The sequence below is a fragment of the Bombus pascuorum genome, chromosome 1 (assembly GCF_905332965.1).
Source record: "Bombus pascuorum chromosome 1, iyBomPasc1.1, whole genome shotgun sequence".
Classification (NCBI taxonomy): domain Eukaryota; kingdom Metazoa; phylum Arthropoda; class Insecta; order Hymenoptera; family Apidae; genus Bombus; species Bombus pascuorum.
Window position 1 is genome coordinate 29,293,951 of NC_083488.1, and position 23,357 is coordinate 29,317,307.

At 38.5% G+C, this 23,357-nt stretch overlaps 2 protein-coding genes across 4 annotated transcripts in view; one reads left to right on the top strand and one right to left on the bottom strand.

The window, feature by feature from the left end:
- On the top strand, nucleotides 1–8,629 carry LOC132916040 (uncharacterized). The gene is made up of 4 exons (XM_060975784.1): nucleotides 1–550; nucleotides 3,291–4,201; nucleotides 4,993–6,871; nucleotides 7,297–8,629. The coding sequence occupies exons 1-4, from the start codon at nucleotides 334–336 to the stop codon at nucleotides 8,304–8,306; spliced, it is 4,017 nt and encodes a 1,338-aa protein (XP_060831767.1). The 5' UTR covers nucleotides 1–333; the 3' UTR covers nucleotides 8,307–8,629.
- LOC132915824 (tyrosine-protein kinase CSK) overlaps nucleotides 8,307–23,357 on the bottom strand; it is a 26,795-nt gene continuing 11,744 nt past the window's right edge. For 2 of the 3 annotated variants that reach the window (XM_060975613.1, XM_060975609.1), the window contains exons 3-8: nucleotides 14,215–14,598; nucleotides 12,915–13,568; nucleotides 11,930–12,125; nucleotides 11,750–11,836; nucleotides 11,570–11,662; nucleotides 8,307–11,490 (exon numbers count right to left, since the gene is read on the bottom strand). In XM_060975613.1, the coding sequence (XP_060831596.1) occupies nucleotides 11,395–11,490; nucleotides 11,570–11,662; nucleotides 11,750–11,836; nucleotides 11,930–12,125; nucleotides 12,915–13,568; nucleotides 14,215–14,570 (1,482 nt within the window). In that variant the 5' untranslated portion in view covers nucleotides 14,571–14,598 and the 3' untranslated portion in view covers nucleotides 8,307–11,394. Of the gene's footprint in view, nucleotides 11,491–11,569; nucleotides 11,663–11,749; nucleotides 11,837–11,929; nucleotides 12,126–12,914; nucleotides 13,569–14,214; nucleotides 14,599–17,672; nucleotides 17,826–23,357 lie in introns of those variants that run through there. The other variant, XM_060975615.1, reaches the window with a different exon arrangement.

Below are 23,357 nucleotides of genomic sequence, written 5' to 3' on the forward strand. Positions count from 1 at the left end.
AGTAACGTAAATGACAAATAGATTATTCGCATGAAAATGGTTCGAACGACTCGCAACAAGTCGAAGAGTGATATCAATCGTTATCGCTACAACTTCATGCCACGACAAAGTAGAATCTACCAACGGTGCAAACGTCACCCGTAAACCAATACCAAATCCGACAATCCCTTCAGGCTGCCGTAATTCAAAATTCCATGTGACAGGACCGCAACGAAACTCGCCACCCAACAGCAAATCCAACCACTTCCGTTCAACCATCGTGAAGCGATCGTAAACAACACCGCGAAAAATCTCTGAAAAAGACCGAATTCAAAGGACTTAACCTGCCTCTTCATGATTAATTTACCTCAGCATCTGCCGTTCGTGTCGTCGATTATGCCAAGCCAGAACGTACCGATACAACAGACGAGCCAGAATTTCCCGATAACGTACCAACAACCGCAAACGGTCACCCAACAAATGCAAACCACTCCTTCCGTTGCTTATCCAACCAATCCGCAAGGTATTTCGCTAGTGTTGCAAGACTTATTAACAGTTCGTACTATCGTATGTACGTGTATTTACATATAGACGTATGTATGTGTGTGTATATATATATATATGTATATATATATATATATAGTGCGTGTATCGATTATCGACAGAGCTGGGATTTCACTGGCAAATATTGCTTCTCGGATCGAGGATCACGGTCGAACGGATTTGGTTTAATGAAACGCTTTGAGAACCTAATGAAGGTTTTTCGTTGCAATTCGATGCTAGTGGTTTCGTAGTATTTAACGCGTTGATCGTGGCTACAGAGTTGGTACGGTGGTCATTTAAGCTTTTTCAAGGGGTTTGTTTGTTACGAGTTCATTAATTTCGTTTTTTATCATTTAACAGAATTTTAAACGATGTTGTTTTGGTAAATATTATAAATTTCCAATTTGTACAACGATGTAGCCACTTAAGATAAGACGTTCTGTTGGTTAGTTTCTTTTTTCCTGAAAGTTGCCAGATTTCCGACGATATTTCGATAAACGTTAGAAATTTCTAATGTAACGGGTGTAGTCGTTTAAAAGGAGAGTCTTTTAGGTAACGAGTTCATCGCGTACTTGTTTTTCTTTCGTGAGGATTTCCTGAGGATTCCAGATACTTTGATAAATATGATACGTTTCCGATGTAGGCCGAAGTGTGTGTGGTTGTGACGATTGTAGAAAACATGGAACGATATTTGGTAGAAAAGTAAATTGGAAATGTAAAATAAAAGAGAAGAAAGGAGAAAAAGATTGCGCTTCGTCGTAAAAATAACTAGACTCGCATTTCCAATCTCTTCCTGATTTCTATATTTTTCAATAAAATTCGTCAACTTTCCTCTATTATTCCTGTCCTTTTTTTATTCAATTATTTTTTATTTCATTCTCTGAGATTTCCAATATTTTCAAAGTAGGTACATCCTCTCTTACGGGTAGTTCTTATTGTTGGTCAAGCTTGACGATTTTTCAAAATCGAGTTCCTCGGAGAATTCACATAGAAAAATTTCGTTTCGTGTCGTTGGACGAAATATTCCATACGATCTCAAGTCACCAGGAAATACTTAGTCACATTTCCTTTATACAAGAATTTCACATATTCTCAATCAACTCCACGCACCAACTGCTTCTGCCTTTGATTTTAATGTGTTTTCGTCGCCCTCGTGCTCGTTAAAAAAATACCGTTAATATCATTTTGTATCAAATGAAATTAACATACCTACTAGACAAACGAGTATTACTCGTTTCCTGAAAAATCTTGTGAATTAATCGGCTATCGTCGAAAGCTTATATCGTCGAATTTAACGCGTTATTTCCTTCCTCGACTATCTTATATCAAAATACTCTTTTTTTTTTTTGCCATCGAGTGATCCGAAGTTGAAAAAATAAGCAAAGACGTACTTGTCACATTTTTCGCCTGTGATCTTCGTATTAGGTTACGCTGTGAGCGTAAAGAAACGTTAGATTTTAAAAAAGTATGAATAACCTTTGGAAAAATGTAGCGCGTGCAAAATTTATGTTATATCGATCGAGTCCTAACGCATAAAGCTAAATTATTATTCGCGTTATACTTTCTTTCTTCCATTTTGATCACTAAATTACCTTCTATATATAATGCGAGTTGAAAATTGAATATACAATAAAAATTGCACGCGAAATTTTACGTTAAATAAAAAACGAGCCGAGAGTTTATCGAGCATGGTCGATTTTACCTTAATAGAATTCTACCGCGAAAATTACGATACAGCTCATTTCAGAATCGATTGTTCCTAAAATAAAGTCCCATAAAGGAATTTCGTTTCGTAGTTCCGATCCACATTTTTATGTCAAACACCTTCAGGATCGCGCCACGATTTTCAATCTACCGTGAACGAATATTCCCATTGCTGCGACGATATAGCCATTCTCGATATTTTCACAGACAAAAAGTGTCTCTTCGTGCTTTCCACGATAATTTCAGTCTCCTTTAGTACAGCCAAAGACCTTAACGAAGTCATTAAAAAGTTCAAATTACGAATTACCGCGAGTATTAAGCTTTATTTCGTCGATAGCTCGTTTTTAAAAACAGATTCTTACAAACAATTCCCTCGGTTTATCCGCGAGATAAGAATATTGCAAACCACGAATTTTAAGATATATATATAGCACTTGTTTAAATTCGTGTTAGGCTAAATCATATAAATCACATTTCCTATGTAACGTGTGTTAACCATATGTTTAAACATCACGTGTTCGTGTACCTACAAGTGTATTACCAGAAGCACGTGAGCATCTCAAGTGTTACGAAGGTAAACATTTTTTGCATACGATGGAGTTGCCATAAAACCGTCTACGACATATAGAAGAATTTACGCGATACTGTTTCTTCGTAAATTCATCGTCGCGATAGAGATTATACGATAAATTAATTACTGCGCTTAATTCTGATCCGAATTTCCGAGTCTCTAACGCCGCGATGATAAAACTACGCTCGTAATTCTGTCTAGGAAAAACGTCGATGATCCTGTAAACATCGAAAAATATGATCTTTAGAATAATATTGAAGCGAGAATAATTTCACGCTTACCATCGTATTTAAACTCCGAAATCAAATTATTAACTTCTTCCCTTGATATTTTTCCCTATCGTCGATCATAAGTGAGATCTTGAAGATTACCAAGTTAGATAGGACACCGCGTATAATAACCGAAGAAAAGAATATTTATCACTCAACTGTTTTATACTAAGCGATGCAAAAGGACAGCGTTCGTTCGTTAAATCGACAAATTATCGATACAGATCCCTTCAAGCCGTTCTACCAACTCCATCAAGCGGACGTATTCCTGGCGAATCACCAGTACCAGCCAAATCTACAAGCTCCAAGAAACACGTACCCGTCGTCGTTTCAACCAGACCCTGTGCAAACGCAACCCAACTACGGTAGCCTGCCTCAGAACATCCTCGACCAGATTCGTAGCTGCGTCGGTAGCGCAGCCCCGATATTTATCCTGCCAGGTGGTTGTCATCGACAAACTGGTGCAAGCAATTTAAACGAAGGCGTAGCGCAGCACAGCACAGGACAGTCGACAAATGCGAATCCCTTCGCGTCCTTCCACTGTCCACCCTCGTTCTATCCTTATCCGGTGCCTATGCCAGTGTTGGAGCCATTCGGAGTTCAAACTCGAGGCAAAGACGGTTCTCGCGGTTGCTTCTCGTGCTGTCAGAGGAAGCAACGTGGCTTGGATGGCAAGGAATATGCCGTGGCATGTTGCTGCGACGTTCACGAACAAGAGGAGCATCGTTGCACGACTACGAACGGCGATACTATTTGCTCGAAACGAGATTGTCCAGCTTCCATAAGTTTGCAGGCGTTGGCGTCGCAATTTCTCTCGCTGCCAGGAATTATTTCCTGCGCTGCCACTAGGTTAATTTTAAGAAAAATACCTGGCTCGAATATAACCGGTAGCACGGAGGACACGATGGATAAGGCGATCAAGTGTCTGGACACGCTGAACAAGGAGCAGCTGCTGGCCGAGTGCAGAAACGCGCAGCATGCGAACGCGCTCATCAACCTTCACATGACTACCAATCCTCCGGTGAATATTATTCCGCTGCTTACGTTGCTGCAACTCAAGGTGAACGTCTTGAAGGCGCAGGTGGAGAATTTGATTAATAAGAAGGTGATGGAGTGTCAAGGATTTGGATTCGAGGTGAGCATCTTCGTCTCGTGCTTTAATTCTTTCCTGAATTTTTTATTAAGCTTCCTTAACTTTCTCGGGATAATAAGTGAGATCGCGAATCCGCTCGTTTGTCCCAATTTCTTCTGCTTTCTTGTCATATCATATCTGTCTAGTGTTTAATGATTCTTTCGTGATTAAATGTTGCAAGGATGTATTCAATTCATTGCAACGACCTTAATATTTCACGAATGTATCGGGAGAATTCAAATCGTATAGACGTAACTCGCTCAGAGCCTTCTATAAATGATTTAAAAGCACGCAAAGGTCAAAGTCACGTTCAACGTTAAAACCATCGATGGTCGATCCAACGACACGGTCGTGTAAAGTATAAAGCGCGAGGTCCCTCGAACGAGATCGTAAAAGAAATCGTTTAAAAGAAATTAAAATTGTCCCAAGAACCGAGAGTCGTGTTAGTGACTCCTGGAAATGATTGCAAATCAACTCACAGTCGTAAGAAAATAAATTTTGGGTTTCGTCGAAAATGCACAGGTTCGATCGAAGCTCGTCTCTTATTCGATAAACCCGAAAAGAAATTCGATAAATCTGAGAAGACGTTTCTCCGTTGCTTCGATTCCTCCTTCGAACCTCGCTTTCTCGAAAGTCAAAATTAACCCGACGATGCTCCGTCTTCCACGTCGCTTAACCCACCCTCTGTCTACCCGCACTTCGCTCGTAATTTTCCAACAGAACGTGGATATTATGAGAACACGTTCGCTCGCAGGTGCGCCAGGAATATCATTCGGAATTGTTTGTGTTTCCAGGTAGAGACCAGCGGCCCCATAGATCCAACCGTGCTGTCGATGAAGACGAACGCCGAGCTGCGTCAACTGTTATCAGCTTTGCGGCAAAAAGAATGCGACGAGAGGGTGAACGTCAACTTCTCGCCCTACCATTCTCAGAAGGTGATCGCCGAGTGCCGTCTGAACAACGTTCAAGCAAAAATCCGCCAAGTGGAAACGGAGTTCGACAGAAGAAGAGACATCTCGGTACCCTGTTCGACTCTCACTTCCAGAATTATCCGACAGTTTTCTGAATCTACGTGCGCGTTTGGCTTCGCGCAGGCGGGACTGTTCGAGCCTTACGTGCAGGGAAGAATGTCGGACTCGCCAGATCCGTTTGCACGAAATCCGAAGAGGCTAGCGTTGAAGCCTCGCGAGCCTGGACAGAGAACTGTCCAGTGGAAGGAAGAAGATAAGGCCGTTGCTACGTCTGAGAATGGAACGACCACGTGCAGAGACGCGGAAACGGGCGAAGATTGTGTCGTTTGTTCGAAGGAAAAGGGAGTGGAATCAAAATCCAGCGAGGACACTTGTAGCTGCGAAGAAAGTTCCTCGCAAGAGAGTCTCGATGAGGGTAAAAAAAAACTTGGCTTAAGAATCGATCGGCATGGAAACGTGATCGTGCATAGCGCGTGCTGTTCGAGAGGCGTGCCCTTGTTCAAACTTGCATCGCGTATCATTGAGAAAATGAAGCAGGTTTCCGGCGAGGATTACGCGGAGAACGAAGAAGAAGAAGCGAAAGGAGAAGGGCGTGAGTCGAGAGACGAAGAAGAAGATTCTGTGACAGAGTTTCGTATCAAGGAGATTGGCGTCGACGGTAAAGAGTTTGAGATAATTACGATTGACGATGATGACGAGGATACGAAAAGTAAGACGTTCGATGGTGGAAAAGCGAGTATTAAGAAGGAGCGTGAAAGTGATACGGATGTTGGAGAGAAGGTGGGCGTCGGGATAGAAACCGGTACATTGAGAAAGACAGATATCGAAGAAAACTCTGAAGGGATAGAAGCTTCCGTTGATGCAGGCTTTCCAATAAAACAAGAGACCGAAAGTATAGAAAGAATGATAGATTCTGATTACAAAGACATTAAGAAAGAACCAGCGGAGAAGGGCGAAAGCGATCAAAAGCGTTCTACGACGACAGCTGGTGTAGAACCAAAAAAGGAGGCGGTAGTCTGGGTATCAGATGCGAAAGTAAAAGCAGAACCTAAGGATTACGTCCTCGTAACTGAGAAAGAAATCGTTCGAAAACCTGACAACATCGAATCGCTGGGTGTTACGTCTTCGTCCAAAGAAACAGCAGTCAAAAAAGAAGATGACAGAGCGTTAAAAGAGGAACCAACCGCTGAGAATGTCCCGATACACCAGGAAATCGTAAATCAGACGATTGCAAATAGGCAACCGTCCCGGAAGTCGTCTTCTGATTTGTATAAAACGTTAAACTACACCGTTATAGCGGAGCCAGTGAGCCCGAATAAACAGCGAAAGAAACGTGAATACGTTTCAAATAAAAACGAGGTCGATTCTGAATCGCAGAAAAAAGATAGAAAAAAGAAAGATATGCAGATCGTCTCTATGATGACTCGTGTTAAATATAATAAGCAATTTGTAGATCTCTGGGGATGGAACAATGCGAATGACAGACAGATGAAACGTGATTTCTCGAAGAGCGTCGACAAAGAAAATGAGAATGACGAGGATGATAGATGTCTTCTTTCAAAGAAAGAATATTCTTCTATGACACGCAGCGACGAACAACGTGAATTAGTATCGATGGTTCCTACGAGCACCGAAACCAACGATGACATTGAAAAGAATACACTTGCGGAAAAGATGTTCCCAAAGAGTCGTCGAATGAATGGTGAGTAAATACGTAATTATGGTAATATTATAACACCTTGATACCTTAGATAAATTATCCCATCTATTATCTGAAAACACCCAAGAAATATTTTATTGCCTGTTTATGCTGCCTTTGTTTTTCTTTATTCAATTTAAAATATTTCGTCGTTACCTCGCAACAGACTGTACAATGTATTTGCTTAAAAATACAATGTACAATGCTTAAAAGATACGAAACACGAGCAACTTCAAATATCTCGACATATCTTGCAAAATGAAAAAATTATCAGATGAGGTATTTTAATTAAAAAGAAGAGAATACTCGGTGAATATCATTGAAATGATAAAAAAGCAATGCTTTTTATTTATTTCGGATAGTAGAGTTTCGGTATTGGGTATACTTCGAGTAACGTTAGAAATACAAGCGACCAATATGATCCGTAGGCGAGAAAATGACAAATGGGCTGAGACGTTTTCCACCGCTGAAGCATACATATTCAAATGCAGCAGGAACAACAGCCGAGATCTCGGGAAATCTACTTCGTCGAAAAGAGATTGAGTCAAACTGCTCGAGGATCGTTTGCGATAGAAGTAGCTCTTATCATTGCAGTTCGAAAATGGAAAATGGCATTGTCTCCGTGATATATTCCATGATGGAAAGTCGGTTTGTTTCCTTGAACTCGTTGCTCGGCAATATAGCGAATTTCCAAGGCGTCCTCTCCAATTTCCATCTCAACAAATCGTTGAACGGTACCCACGACGAAGATAATTTAAATTCGAATCGAGACGACGCAAAAAATAAAAGGCTAAAATCGCAGAAAAACAATTGGATCGCACTTCCGCCGAATACGAGCGCTTACGACGATGAGCACGGTGAGCACGATGTTTCCGGCGAAAATCGTGTTTCCGTTGGCGAACAGTGTATTAACGTGCACGAAACGAGACATTCGATAATCGTGGACAGAGAAAGGAACGATTATCTGCTGATCGGGGGTTCTGTTAGCGGCCAATCTCGAGAATTAGCGAGAAACGGTTTCAAACGACCATATCATACACGTAGAAGCATATTGATAAGAAGCCGACTGAAAAGTTTGGGAAACTCGAGACACGAGTATCTGCGTCCTTTCACGATCTTCAAACGATTGAAGGGAAATAAAATAGTTGCGTCTCAGGCAGCTCCGCAAGTCCAACATCGACTGAAAGCTAGACAAAGATTTCTAGCTTTGCCTGGAATACCCGAGGATGTGGAGACGTTAAGCAACGGTAAACACGCTAATGCATTTGTAACGATGAATAGCGCATCTGAGAACGTAATAACACAGCAGAATAGTAAACGTAATAATTGCGACGCTGTTACTGATTGCTCCGCTCTTTCCAATGATCGTTGCTCGACAGAAAAGCTGCAGGTAATCGACGGTTCTCTCAATGGGATGGTAGTAAATGAACAGATATAGTTTGAACGAATATCACGATTTTATTAGCGTTTGGCAGTAAAGTATAACGTTGGAGATTAAATGGAGAAATAATGACATAAGAACAAACGAATATCGTATAGATTTGCTTTTGTGCGAAATGAAATTTTCTTCCAACTAGCATCTCCCTTCTTTGAAAATTGTACTTCTCTGCAACATCGTACAAATGCTCTCTAATCGTTTGGTGTCCCTGGAAGACCCAATCGTATCAAAAAAAAAAAAAAAAAAAAACGCAAACTTTACGTATCAGTGTACACACGATGTATAAATGATCCTCTTAAAGAGATAAGGAAAAACATTGTCAATAGGCGAATATACACGTTTGTCACATAGTTGGAAATAATCGTAACCGGTAAGCGAATACAGTAAACCTTCTTCCGTTTTATTAATCGTTAATTAGCTTCGTTTAACGGCTGTTATCTCTGATCGATGAACCACAGTTTGTAGCTGTGGTCAACTATCTACTGAGAATCTTTAGAATCGGTAATGTATACTTTGTAACAACGCGGTCATACAGGTCAAACGCTCTTCTACACCCTCAAAATTATACGGGTCGAATTTTTTTGGAGGCCAGAATGAAAACTTTCTTAATGTAAATTCATTTCACGTGCACTGCCATGCACGTGCATTGTCACACTCATCCACGTCAACGCAAAGGCATTCAGTCCTTCAGACATTTCAGATTCAAATACATCCGTGCATTGTAAACTATAGTCTGTCCAAGATCAATTGGTTGATCAAGATCATCGAAGAAAGAGAAACTCCACACCGTATCCGAATCCCAATATAACACTGATTTCGTTCTTCGTTTCTCGTCTTAAAGACATAAATATAGAAACACGTGAACTTACATTTTGTATTAAAAGAAAAAAAAAATAAAAGAAAAATCGAAGCGTTTGATAGCTTTAGAAAAGAAGAATACCTCGCTTGTTAGTTTATCCAGAGTCAAGGATGTAACTTTGAATAATCAATAAATTTTGGACAAACTTTAGCGAACTCATCCGAATCATGAATATCGTATAATTTGTTATTCAATATGTATATATATATTAAATTTCTTACAAACTAACAAACTTATCATAAGTAAAAAATAAACGAATCTAACACACTGGTCGCACTCACAAAAGCTTAATGCTGATCTGTAACAAAATCTCGCTTATATGTTAAATTACACAGGATAATTATGAAGTAACGTTTGTCACACCACACTGTAAATACGATGCGGCTTAAAAAAGATATAACAAAATGTTGGGTTTCGATATTCAATGTAAAAACGTGAGAAATACCAAAGCAAGGGGAGAACTGACATTCGATATGGATTACGTTGGATGTGAAATATGCATCCATGAATGTCTTCGTAGTCGCAAATAGAGGTCGACAAATGTAGTATCATCGAAAAAACGTTAGGTACTGGATTAGAGCCATATACATTATATTACATGCTATCGAAGTTATAAACGGACTGGTACGCTTATAAATACGCTACATATTTATTACGACTATTCTACGACTCAAACTAGTACGTACTTTCGCGAAACAGATTCGGTCTATCGTTAAAGATTATTATCGGTCTTACAAAGCTCGGTTCAGTCATGACGGTCTTTCTTTCGGATACTATTGCAAGTAATGAAAAAATGCGAGGAACTGAGTACATTGGCTTTGATTTCGGATAATAAGTCTCTGCGTATATGATTCTGATAGAAATTATGTAAATTAGATTCAAAACCTGATGTCAAGTAACAAACTTTGTATACCAATCTTCCTGTTTTCATAGCGAACCAAGAAACTATCTCTTCAACATTTGTCATATTTTTTTTCTATTTCGCTTGAAACTACCTATCGTCTACGAATAAATATCATTAGTCCGTTATAACCATTGGAGAAAGTATTAAATAAGTGGTGGTACCTATATTACAGAAGGAAGATAGAATAACACGAAACGCCTACGGTTTAATTACTTTAAATATGTAATTATCCGATCCTTTCTTTTTTTTTTTCTCTCTATATCATTGCGTTAGGTAGTGCAATTGAAATATGGACATTCGGATAGTTATGTAAAGTAACCATTTTAAAAACTAAAAACGAAAACATATAGACAATTCTGGTTAAATCTTCTAACCAATATCAATCTGTGTATTGGAAATATTAATTCTTCTTATTTTTCCCATTCTGATAACCGGATATGTACAAAAGTATTTACAAATACATTTACATCACTAATATATAGTCAAATATCTCAGGGGCAACTTAAATAATCATGTATAATAGTCTGCAATAATTTAGTTAAAAATTAATACTTCCTATGACAAATCTTTGATTAAAAAAAACGTATACGACTAACAAGTACTTGTAATCTACAATCACTATAATACGATACAAACATCTCTCTGACAAACCGTCGACGATAAAAATCTAGTTACCTTTTTTCTGTCCTACCGTTACACATAAGTGAAAAAATTCCAATATATCCATCCTTATACAAGTTAAGTCCAAAAGATTACTTTGTAATAAGTATTTATCATGAATAATTACGTCTCATTTTCTTTAAATTCAGTTCAATGTAAGGCGCTTCTTACACCTGGAAATATATCTCGAGTCATGACAATGACGAAAATTGCTCGAAAAACCGCGAGATTAAGCAACTTTATAAAGACTGTCATACTCGACCTTACAAAAACACGACAATGAAAGAAAAGAAGTAAAAGCAAAAGTAATTAAAAAAGGAAAAATAATTGTATTGTGAATATCCTTTCAAGTGTTACCTGAATTTCGGATGTACAAGTTGAACTTCTTTCGTTCAAGAATTACAACTTGGCCAAAGGCACGATTGATGTATATTAATTTATATGGAAAGTATTTTTGTAAAAGAATATGACAATCGAAGAAACATCTTTAAAAATGAGAAATAGAAAATTGCTTTTTGTAGCAAAGCTATTTAGAGCCACTACCTTTGACCCTGACTTAAAAAAAAAATCTCGAAAATTCTAATTCCTTCTTTTGTGTCTTTTCTACTTTAATCTTTAATCTACGAATAATAAGTAGCATTTCTTCTTTTTCTTTTTTCTTTTCTTTAATTCACACCTTTGGTGTACTCAGCTTTCAGTTGACCCAGCACTAATTTTATATCGTAAAAAGTAGGTCGGTTTTCAGGTTGTAAGTCCCATGCCTGGTAAAGAATATTTACTTTGTAACAACGTATAACAGAATTTTTAAGTATATATATCATAGAAAATTTGTATACATACTTGTCTCATGATATCGTAAACTTCGTGAGGACAACCATCAGGTGGCTCCATTTTATATCCTTTTTCCACACACTTCACAACGTCGGCTAGTGGCTGAAATCAACAGTGAAGAAAATCAATGTGGATTACTTTAACACAGACGATAGTCCGGCAAGAAAACATACATAGAACTCTACTCACAATTCGTGGATATGGTACACGTCCAAAGGAATAGATCTCCCACAAGAGTATTCCAAAACTCCACATATCAGACTTATTTGAAAACTTCTGAAAACAAGAAATTGCAAATTGCGTATATACATGAATAATGTCGTTAAAATTGAACATTGTGGAATCGTTATTTCACAACTTGATATTTACATTTTGCTTTAAAGCCTCTGGTGCAGTCCATTTGATGGGCAGCTTCCCTCCTTCGAGAGAAAAATTTTCGTCCCGTGCCAAACCGAAATCCGACACTTTCGCAGAGTTATCCTCCGCGACGAGAACGTTTCTCGCGGCCAGATCTCTGTGCACTACGTGTCTGGATTCTAAATACGCCATGCCTGCGCACGTGTCGCTGAAAGGGAACAAAATGCATATTTAAAACCAGCCCTCTCTGACACACGAGACGATATAATTTATGCAAAGTGTAACGGCGCCCTGATTTCAACGAAGCTTCGTAGATAAACAGAAAATATTTTACCTCTTGCGTTCAATCAACTTCTGCTAAATTTACATTCAATAAATTAAGCTTTGACTCAATTTCGAGTAATGTTAGTACATGCTACTTATTTCAAGATTGCGTCAGTACTACTTATTATACAATAGCATTGGATTATCTGTCACATGTATCAATTTAACTTTTGTTTCAACGAGTAGAAAGACATAATATCTTAAGAAGAATTTTAACCAAGACTATATATTTTGTATCTTTATTTAACAACAGAAAAACAACGATTGAGCCAAACTACAATGGTCCAAAGAACGTAGCACAATATTTTTAGATCAAAGAAGAAAATCTTTGTCATCAAATGAGAATCAAGACAAGTATTCGTGCATATTGTTCACTCGCATTTTCAAATGAAGTTTCTGGAAATTTTATAACAACGGAGAAATACGATTGAGTTGAAAATGAAGCGAAGAACGCAACATGCGCAGACTTTAAGAGGTCATGGCGAGTAGGTCGCGTACCAGCATGGAGAACGCGAGCAAACTACCACTCGTATTTCTCTATTTCGCAAACTATTCGATATCTACGCAAACGAGCATCCGTTTATATGCAAAGTTTCGAAGAAATCAGCGCGTGACACCTCGCGTGTTTCCCCAGCGAAGCATAAATCCAGCTGCATCCGTGCTTTTTACGTACTACGCGAAGTTGATCTGGTCCTTCTTGGAAACGTGCAGTCTCCCTCTTGATCTCAGGTAATCCACCAGGGATCCTTTACTCATATATTCCGTAACCAGGTACATGTGTTGATTATTGAAAACAAGGCCGAGCAGTTTGACCAGATTATCGTGGATCAGCGAAGTCATGAGACTCGCCTCGGCCAGAAACCTCTGCGCCGCCTCGCTGTTGTCTTTCAGCATTTTCACGGCGACCCTTTCGCCCCGATAAACGCCCAGCAACACGTCACCGAACTCTCCTTTGCCGATACACTCCCTCAATTCAAGCTCGTGGGTCTGTATAACCCAACCAGCATCGATGAACGCCTTTAGATCCACGCAGAAGTCCTGTTTGCCCTGTTTAGGCAGAGATTTGGTGAGCTGCGTGCACAATCCATCGGCATCCTGCTCGTAATGCTCGACCAGCAAGGCCAGATTTTCAAAAAATTCTTCTTCGTCGATAGTTAATTGTTTGTTCGTGTATTGCACTCTGTAATGTTGGACACGGCCCTCGTAGCACACGCACAGCGTATAGTCGCCGGGGAAATTCGTCGACTCCCGGACTAGGAACAGGCCGTCCTCGCGCGGCCGCAACAATCGTTCGGCAGTTTCCCTCGATATCTTCCCGTGGAACCATCTAAAAACAACGAATAATCGTGAGATTGCGTGAAATGAAATTCGATTAATACGCCGATTAGCGGATAATCGTGCGAGCCGATATTCTCGCCAGGACATTTAAAAGGAGAAGATGCCTATAGGCAGAAGTTCGAGGGTCTCTTAGCAAAAATCACCTTTGTCATTTGAATTTCTTTTATCAAAATGTATATCATATTACACAATTGATGCAAGTATATTTATAGTTACATCATAGAGGAATTATTTCTACTCAAATCATATACAGTTATAGAATAAAGATCCTTCTCGCGTCGTTGAATTTTCACTCGAGTACAAGTCACGGCATATACATAAGTCATTTTTCATAATTATATTAGAACCACGTGAAATTCATAAAAGTTACGTAAAAAGTATGTACGAACACGATAACTATAGTATATATCAGAGAACCGTGTTTTATGTAGACAAAGAATTTTTATTATTCTACGTTTCCGATTTATTTTTACCTGAGAAATCTCATCTTATCTATATATATATATATAAATTCGATCCAATAAAGAATTTCTACAAAAATCACATACTGCAAAACACAAAACTAGGGTCGACCATCCAATCGTTTCTTATACAATCGACGTAATTTCGCGATGGTGCAAGAAAGAAATACGTACGGCATAGCGTTGAGTTTGACCTCGTGCCTCGGATTCGCCGATAACGCAGCAGGATTGCTAGCATTGGTGACGTTCGAGGTGAGGATTACCGGTGGTGAGCCGGTGTTCATGTGACTGGTTATATTAGCAGAGGTGACGTTCGAATGCGTAGTCATCGTCGGTGATACTGGATGGGACGGAATGTTACTTGTAGACAAGTTGGAAGGAACGTTGTGTTGCGTGCTATTTTGTATAAGGGGATGGGATGTTACGTTTGAGGGGATCGTATGGTGATTTTGATTGCCATCGAGCTTCGCTTGCCGCGCTGGCGCTGACACATTCGGGTATCCGCCACCCGCATTGTGATACGTTGGCATCGCAACTCCCGCAGTGGCCTATGCGAACCTACAAAAAAACGAAGAATTTTAAACACATTTTCATTCGCTGTAAAGTGCACGGCTCCTTTTTATCTTTCGAAAGAAGAGCAACACGCGCCGTTTCACAAACTGACCCGATTATTTTGAACATCTTCACCTTTTCACGCTGCTATTCTCGAGTCTTCCTATCGACGAAAAACGCCTCGAGTTTAAGCAACATACGAGAGAATCCAATTTTACGGTAAAATTTGTGTGTAAAAATTAGCAACTCTTTCGCTTCTTCAGATAGAAAATTCAAAGACTGTCCTTAATATTTGACGATATTTTTATCGTGATTCGCATCAAGATTTCTTAGTCTGTAATTCGCAAGCAGGTAGTGATATATTTTTTTAAAGAGTAGATTTCAGACGATGCGTCTACACGTGTGATACGTTTTACCACGTAGAATAAAAAAAAGTCGTGATAGTTTAAACGAAGATGGCAAGCTGAACGTTCTTTTATTTCTGCAAGACCTTCGCTTTCGCATGATATCATTTCCATATTTCAGTAACTCCAGTCACTTTTCTTGATTCTGCAAATTTGACGTTAGTGAGACGTATAAATCGTAGTACTAACACTAACCTTAAGATTAGAACTATAATTTGACGACTATGAATCGATACTTGAAGACAATGCGATTGCAAACGTTTATTTGCAAGCGTCAGAAACGATAAAGCAACCAAGCTTCTTCGAGCAAGACTGAAATTGATAAACACGCTCCTAATGAATGAACTTCAAACCTCGTAAGAAATGTCCTTAAGAAGTCATGAATCATAACATTGTCATTCAGAGCACCGTGACTTGATACATCTTCCTCAGTTAATAGGTACGAAACTGTTCAGAATGAATGAAACATTCCGTGTACGAAAGTCGAATTACGTTTCGAACGACTCGACGGTGATATTTGCCGTATTTATATTTTATTTCGTTTCAGGCTATTAAATTGTTTTCGTTTAACTCGTGCAATGTTAAGGAAATTTATTCGCATACTGGATGCGTTATGGCGAAAAAGAAATTTTGATTTTCTCATATTCGATCGACTAATACTTCACTTTTATTGTTTGTCGATCTCCAAACGACAGGGCTTTATTTCATGGCATCGTTTTTATAAATAAAATGATATTTATCAAGTAAACGACGCATGTTTCTCCTTGTTGCTGTTTTTCTTCTATGAACAAGGACAACGTCTCGATCATACCATAGTCAACGCCTAATCTCCGCAAACTAAGTCAAGGACTTATTAAATCAATCTTCCAGTTTTGTCTGTGGTTTTAAACTTTTCTTATAATACATACGGTGTATTGCAAATAAAACGAAACGTAACCTATATTCGCATCTTAATATCTGATCAACAATTACGAAGATCGCGATTAAGAAGAGTAAAATTATCTCCAAATACGAATAATTTCCTCTCATAAATTAGGAGGTAATTATAAAAAGCAAACTATATATAACTATTTGCCTATGTAAAACAAGTAATTTCATACGAATAAATCGGAAAAAATATTCCTATTTAAATGTAGCAAAAATCCAATTTTGTCACATAGACAAAATACAGAGGACGCATCATATTCTTGTGGATTAGTGAGATATTAAAGGAATTGTTTCATGTTCGAGGGATAGCTTTCACGATATCAAAAAGTTATAAAGAATGTCTTGGCTCTTGGTATGCCACGTTTGCCAGAAAACAAGCTTTAGATATCCGGTTTCTCGAGTAACAACCATAAAGATTTGTTTCATCGTGGGGGAGGGGGGATTCGGTTCCAGAGCATGTGGTTCGAGCGTTGATTTTGTCTTTGAGATACACGATAGCCCTGTGCTTTTTCTTTCTTCCTTCTTTGCACTTGCATATCGGTTAACGATACATTGCGTTCCATGTTAACGGACACAATGATCGCGAACACACGAATGCTTTTTACGCGATCCACCTAACAATGTCACGTTTGATTAATATTTGTCGCGAGAGCAAGCGTAGCGAGCGCTTAAGCGAATCGTTGCGTCAAGCAGTTTCCGGGAAGTCCTGATTTTACCATGATTTTTCGTCATTTACAGTACTTCGTTAGAGCGAGTCAATTTTATGGATCTTTACTTTTTAAGAAATTACTTGCAGCAAAACTTTATTTATCCAAGCACCATTTATCTGGTGTGATCTGATCCGAACAAAGTTTTAATTACTGTCCGATTAAACCAACTTCCGCTAATTAAGCTCACTTATCTAAAAATAAATTCCTATTATACGAACTATAGATGTTTCTAAAGCAGAGTCAGGCGAATGGAATTCCAATCTGCAACTTATAAAGCTGATTAATTATTTTGAAGATGGTCGTTGACCTAAATTTTTACACTATCTTCTTTTTAATTGATCGCGATTTGGAAGTGGCTGTAGAGTGATTACTAAAATGATTAATAGATCTAATGACTGCTGGAAAAAGAATTTAAAAGACAATTTTTTAATCAGATAATGTCATATCCGTTTAAAAGTATCGCAGAGTAAAATAAGAATGATATGCCGCAAAATGGTTTCCTCGATTTAAATAAAATCAATCTTTGCCCGTAGAGAATGAATAGTGGTATTTATTGAATATCGAATGTGAATATTTCATTCGTACAACATGTATCTACAGTTTGAGAGGTGAAATATTTCCCATAAATCTTGAGCTTGATATTTATAAACGATCCTGTAGTAAACGATCCCAGTTTACTGAAACTACACCCCTTTATTTTTTATTTCTTATTTAATTCAAAATATTTAACCACTATACATAAGCAATAACCTGCATGATATAACTCTATAACTGCAAATAAAAAAAAAAAAGATTTACGAGGGATTTCAAATATTTCAACGTATTTTGAAAAATGGAAAACAGGAGACTCGATATAGGACATTTTAAACTAAGCAGAACAAAACATTGAACAACGCTGCAAAAATTGCAAAAATACGACAAAACTACGTTACGATCATTCTTTCGAAAAAAAAAAAAAAATACGATAGATATATCCGAGTCAATCTCAATATTTTTTACCAAACAACACGAATTTCCAGAAATATATAGATGAGTTTACCATTTTTAAGAATAAACCAACTCTACGTTACAGTCTCCTTTCGCCCACTCTCGAACGTTAACTGGTCCATTCGCAGATGCAACATCACATATATCGAAACATGTCACACTCTGTAACTCCTAATCATCAGGAAACACGTCGACTCACAAACGATTGCTTCTACAAACTCAATTACGCTTTTTAATTAAGTGACCATCGATATTTCGACGGAGACACTGCAGAGAGGGCGAGAAACGTTTACCCTGTCGCGGCTGATCGAGCAAAACGAGCACGGCGTCCATGGTGCGCACCATATTTAATCGTGCATCCGCGGTGACTGAGGTGAGCATTTAATCAGCCAGTTAGCTTAAGTGGCCATTGTTCCAACGCGGGCACTATCCGCTCGTTCAGTCCGCATTATAATGCGCTAGACACACCGATAGACGACAGACATGCGTGAGAGGTGAATCATTCCGCGTGTATTTTCGAAACGACCAGCAAACCATCGTCAACGAACATGCCCGGTGCAAGCATCGTCGCTCGAATCAACGTCTCGTCTGGTTTCTTCTGTTTGCGTGCGTTCGCTCCATGTTCTTAGCATTCTCGCATTCGTGGAAGACGAATACAGTTTCTGACGAAAGTATTCGAATATTTGTATAGTAACTTGTATAGTATCGTAATGTCTATCTCAATGCGTCATATGATGAGTCTTACACGGAACATTGTATGGAAGAACGTTAACATTGTAGCGAGACTCGAACTGTCACGATTATATTGGTAAGGTTGGAGAGAAATTTGAAAATGAACATAGAAGCTACAAGATGCATAGTGCAAGAGATCATAAAAATATTGAACTGCTGAGAGAGAGAGAGAAAGTCGAAACGAAAAATTTATTTTTCTGCGACTAGGTATAATATCACGGGAAAATGAAAGTGAAAAATGGGACAGGGATTTGACGATCAGAAAAATGATTACCGTATTACGATAAATTCGTTGAATTTTCTTTAAGCTTTTTATAATACGACGTAAAAGGATACAAAAGGAGAAGATTCTATTGTGAAAAGTTCCGCTCGCATAGTAAACACCGTGAGTCACATGCGTCCCACGTGATACGCTGTTTTCTTACGAATCGTCGACATTCGCGTACGCTTTTCGATAAACGTCAATATTTTCAAGAAAAATGTTCAAAGAAAAGAAAACATCGGAAGAAAAATAAGGAGATTGGAAAGTTGAAGGAATTCTTTTCGAAACGTTTCGCGGTTCAAGTGCGCCGCTTAAACATCGTGAATATCAGACGTTGTGGTCACAGTATGCTTGCAAAGCACACCAAGGTTTAGATTACCATTTCCTATAAACTTTGCTGCGTTTTGTAATACTGAGACACTTCGTGACACATAGAGGAATACTGAAACGTCGGTTCAGCGGTTGCACGACGGGTTCGCGAGTGGAACAATAGAAGCAAAGATGTAAAGATTAGGAATCTATTTTTCTGTTAACCGTATTAAATAACTGAATTGGTTGCGATCAACATTCCTGGATAGATAAAAATTCGAAAAATATTTGACAACTTGGTCGTGAGATAATTCCGAGGAAATTGTTAAATAACAAATAACTTGTATAAATGTATAATGGTGTTTCAAAGATAGAATTAACACATTCGCTACTAAAAGAAATAAAAAACTGTTAAATTTATTTCAACACGCTATCCGTTGCTGTTTTGTTTCTCTCAATTTAAGTCACACTTTCTCGAAGTGCGCAAAACCAAAAACGCAACGTTATTTATAGATAACGAATAAATTGCACAATTAGATAATCGAAGCAACGCAACGTATGCATCGATAGCGACGAAAATATTCCAAAGTCGTCACAGAAACGACAAGAAATTATACGAAATAATAACGATTGCGATAATCCTTCAAATTCTTTCCTAACGCCTAGTTGTAGCCAAAAATACGACTTACACGCGAATTTATATATCGTAGTAGCTTCATGCTACGCTGCAGGATTGCAACGAAACGATGACTTAACGATTATTTCTTTATCGTTGATGATTTGATTTTTTAGAGGAATCTGGTTGTAATATAGACGCAATATCGTTATATATATATGGAACGAACATGTGGATAATAAAACGTATGCAAGAGCTACTTGCGATTCTATTCAGAACATTTCTGTTTCATATTCAGAACGTAGAATGCTCTATTATATCAAAGGGTTTCTAATGAAACGCTATTGTCTGCAATTTGAACGAACACGTGTTCTAAGAAATAATTCGATCGATCACGTATGTACGTACGTATCTCTATCGTTAATATAACCAAGAATAGACAATCTGTTGCTATAGAAAAATCAACACCACGGGGCTAATTTTACCACGAAGGATCCTTAAAGATACCACGCTAAAACGTTCTAAATTATATGGCAACTTATGATCGTAATTTTTCATTCTTTTACGTCGCTAATAAGCCATGCTAATTGATGCAAATTATGACTATAAATAATGGAAAAAAATGAAAAGAAACCTGACGAATGTGTTTGAAACTCACGATACGTGTATCGCAAAACAGAATATAGAAAATCATCCTCGTACAATACTTTTCCGCAACAAAGCCTCCTCTATCTGATCCTACAAAATGAAATTCCGTCGTTTCCTGCTGAATAATCGGGGGCAACATCGACGAGACAAATCTGTTGCACGATCAGACATTGAATAATTCAACTGGAGTTTATCCTTGGTCGGTGTCTATGACGAGCGCGTTATGTCACGCGAAAATATATTGCGCGGCCGGACATACTAATACAAGAATCGTCATTACGTAAGTATGAATAGCCACGTTTTATTGTCTGGTTTTCGAATTTTGAGCAAACCGTGTCGTGCGTCCACCGTGGAATCGGACTTTCACGTCGAGTATCCTCTCGAGCTAAACCCATTGCGTTCATTCAATAAGCATTTTACAGCGTAATTATAGAGTAATTATAGATTATCGTGTCGTTTCCGATATCGATCTCTTTCAATGTTTTTACACTCTCGTTTAAATATCATTTTCAATGTTTCAAGAACAATTAGTTTCCACTTTCAAGTAAAAAAAGGAGGACAGTATGACTATGGCACTCATTGATCGAGTTACAGAATCACACGTCATAAAAGTCTTCGTACACTTTGAGAATTTTTATACAAATAAAATTGTATAACACGTTTATTAAAAAAATATGTGTGTGTGTGTGTGTGTATATATATTTTACAAAAATTATATTTCGATCATTTAGCGTTCAACGTGTTAAAAGTATTTGGCACTGAGAGAGTTAAATGAGCTATGCATTGATACGTGTTACGTACGAAACGGTTCCTTTTTCGTCGGCTTGGTACAAAACGCGCCGAATCTTTAATGAAATTTCGTAGAATCGTATCTCGATGAAGGTAGCCCTTTCTTATAGAGTACATAAAAACTTTGGCGAGTCACTGTATTTATTTGCACTTTTACGGAAGTATTTCGTCCACTGAAACGATTATTTTACAAGGTAGCGTACGATATAATTTAATCGTTTTCTCAGCAAACCGGAAAAACGCGTAATAGGTAGCTATGATTCAGAGAACCTTGACCAAGTTGAGAGTTGAAATGGAATAAATTGAATGGAATATTTGTTTTCATTTCCAATCGTTTAGCGACTAATTAATTAAAATGACGAACGATGTTCGTTAATTTGCTAATTGCAATCTTTATTGAACACTCGTGATCTCGTCATTGGATAATTAAAAAGAAAGAGATGAAAAACAAAAAAGATATAAAATGATGCTCATTGATAAACCAGCGAAAAAACGCAGTAAACGAGGTCGGCTTACAAAGTGGCCATTCATTATGAAAGCTAGACCAAAGCGTTTACGTATCAAACGCTGTACGCATGTTGTTCAATAGTAACCGCAAAATTGATTAAATACTCGGGACACGGTACATTAAAATTTATTACTAGTAAACGAAGCTGTGAAATTACACCAATCCCCGATAATACTATTAAGTGTGACTAAATATTGATATATCTATTACATACATGTATATCGATCAGACTGTCGCGCCAATATTAGCCGTAGAAGCCAACGAACGAGCTTCGTGAATTATGAATAAATTTCTACGATATCGTAAACTCAAAATAATTTCACTCTGTTGCTATTGCTCCAATAACTCGTCGAAGAACGTGTAGAACAATCGGACGAAGATGCGTAGAACACAGGCAGGAAATCGCGATTTAGGTTTCCCACGAATACTCGTTAAATCTTAAACTTTTTCTTGAAATATACGTAAGAAGAACTTGATCGTGCTTGAATTTCAATTGATCACGATGCTTGAAAATTCACAAATTCTTACGATTCAGGACGCACCCCGTGGGAACAGACAGCCGCTATCTATGCAAATGCTTGCGAAACTACCAAAAGCCTGACGAATTTCTCACGAGGTGTATCGTAAGGGAAGCCAACCTCTTATACAGCTGTTCCTTGTTAGCCATGGCAATTAGCGAGAACGAACGGAAATTCGGCGACGTGGATCGCACGCATCAGCGACTCAGGTGGCGTCGAGACCAAGGGGAAGACGCAACGTGACCACGGCTCGAATAATAAACTTTCCGATTGCACGCCGATCCACTGTACTACCATCGGGAAAGACATACTTACGTAGCATAATTTTTGGTATCGACCGAACGTCTGCTATGGTGTGGCGCTCTTCTGCCCCATGCAATTATATTGGCTTGGCAACTAAGCGACTGCGGATTTTGTCATTAGATAGTATTGACAAAATCCGCAATCACTTAGTTGCCGAGCCAATATTTACACCGAGCTATAATCAGAAAAATGGCTTAATTCTCTATAATTGGAATTCTGTTTCATTATGGGAATAAAAATGATTTTAATAATATATGTATTATAAAATAAATTAATACAATCATTGCAAGAAAATTATTTATTAAGTATACATTGATATATATACATATTCCAACATCATCGCGCCACTTTCACGGTCTTCGGCAGACTTCCAAACTCAAACGTCGAGCGGAAAGCGTATCAACACGCGCAATAACGTTCGAAGGAAGCCATTATTCGATCGTAAAAGTTGAGCGCGAAGAACGAGGATGATCGAGTGGAAGTAAAGCGAAGAGTAAACGCGCAACGAGTTCATCTCGCGAGATTTCCAGAATAGACGCAAGGGAAACGATGCGATAGCAGGTATCGAGTGTTGGAGAGGCGACGACGCGGTGTTATTCGCTTTTCACGCAAAATACTAGTCTGCAATCCTTTTGTTACGAGCGATAAAACGCGCAGTGTAGTTTCGGCATCGTTTGATAGGGAAGGGAAACGCGGTTGCTTGCTCGCGGCGCAAATCAACTCGTTTCTATCGCAACCGACTAACGAATGGCTAACCATACATCGAACATGCTATCCAATGGGTCGATTGAATCGCTCGCAGCAAATTCACTGGTCACGATTTGCGAAAGTCGATTCGCGATGGACTCCTACCGCGATACTTAGAGCGCTGTACAGGTACAAATTTAAATTCCGCCGCGTTCTTTTCATCGTTTTCGACTCAATCGTATTTTTCTAACGTTGAAAGGTATCTCAAGTTCGAACAAAATATGGTAAACGTCTTATCGGTATATTAGGTCTTATAAAGCTTCTTTCGTTTTATAAGGAAATGATGGATGCACAATATTTTCCGT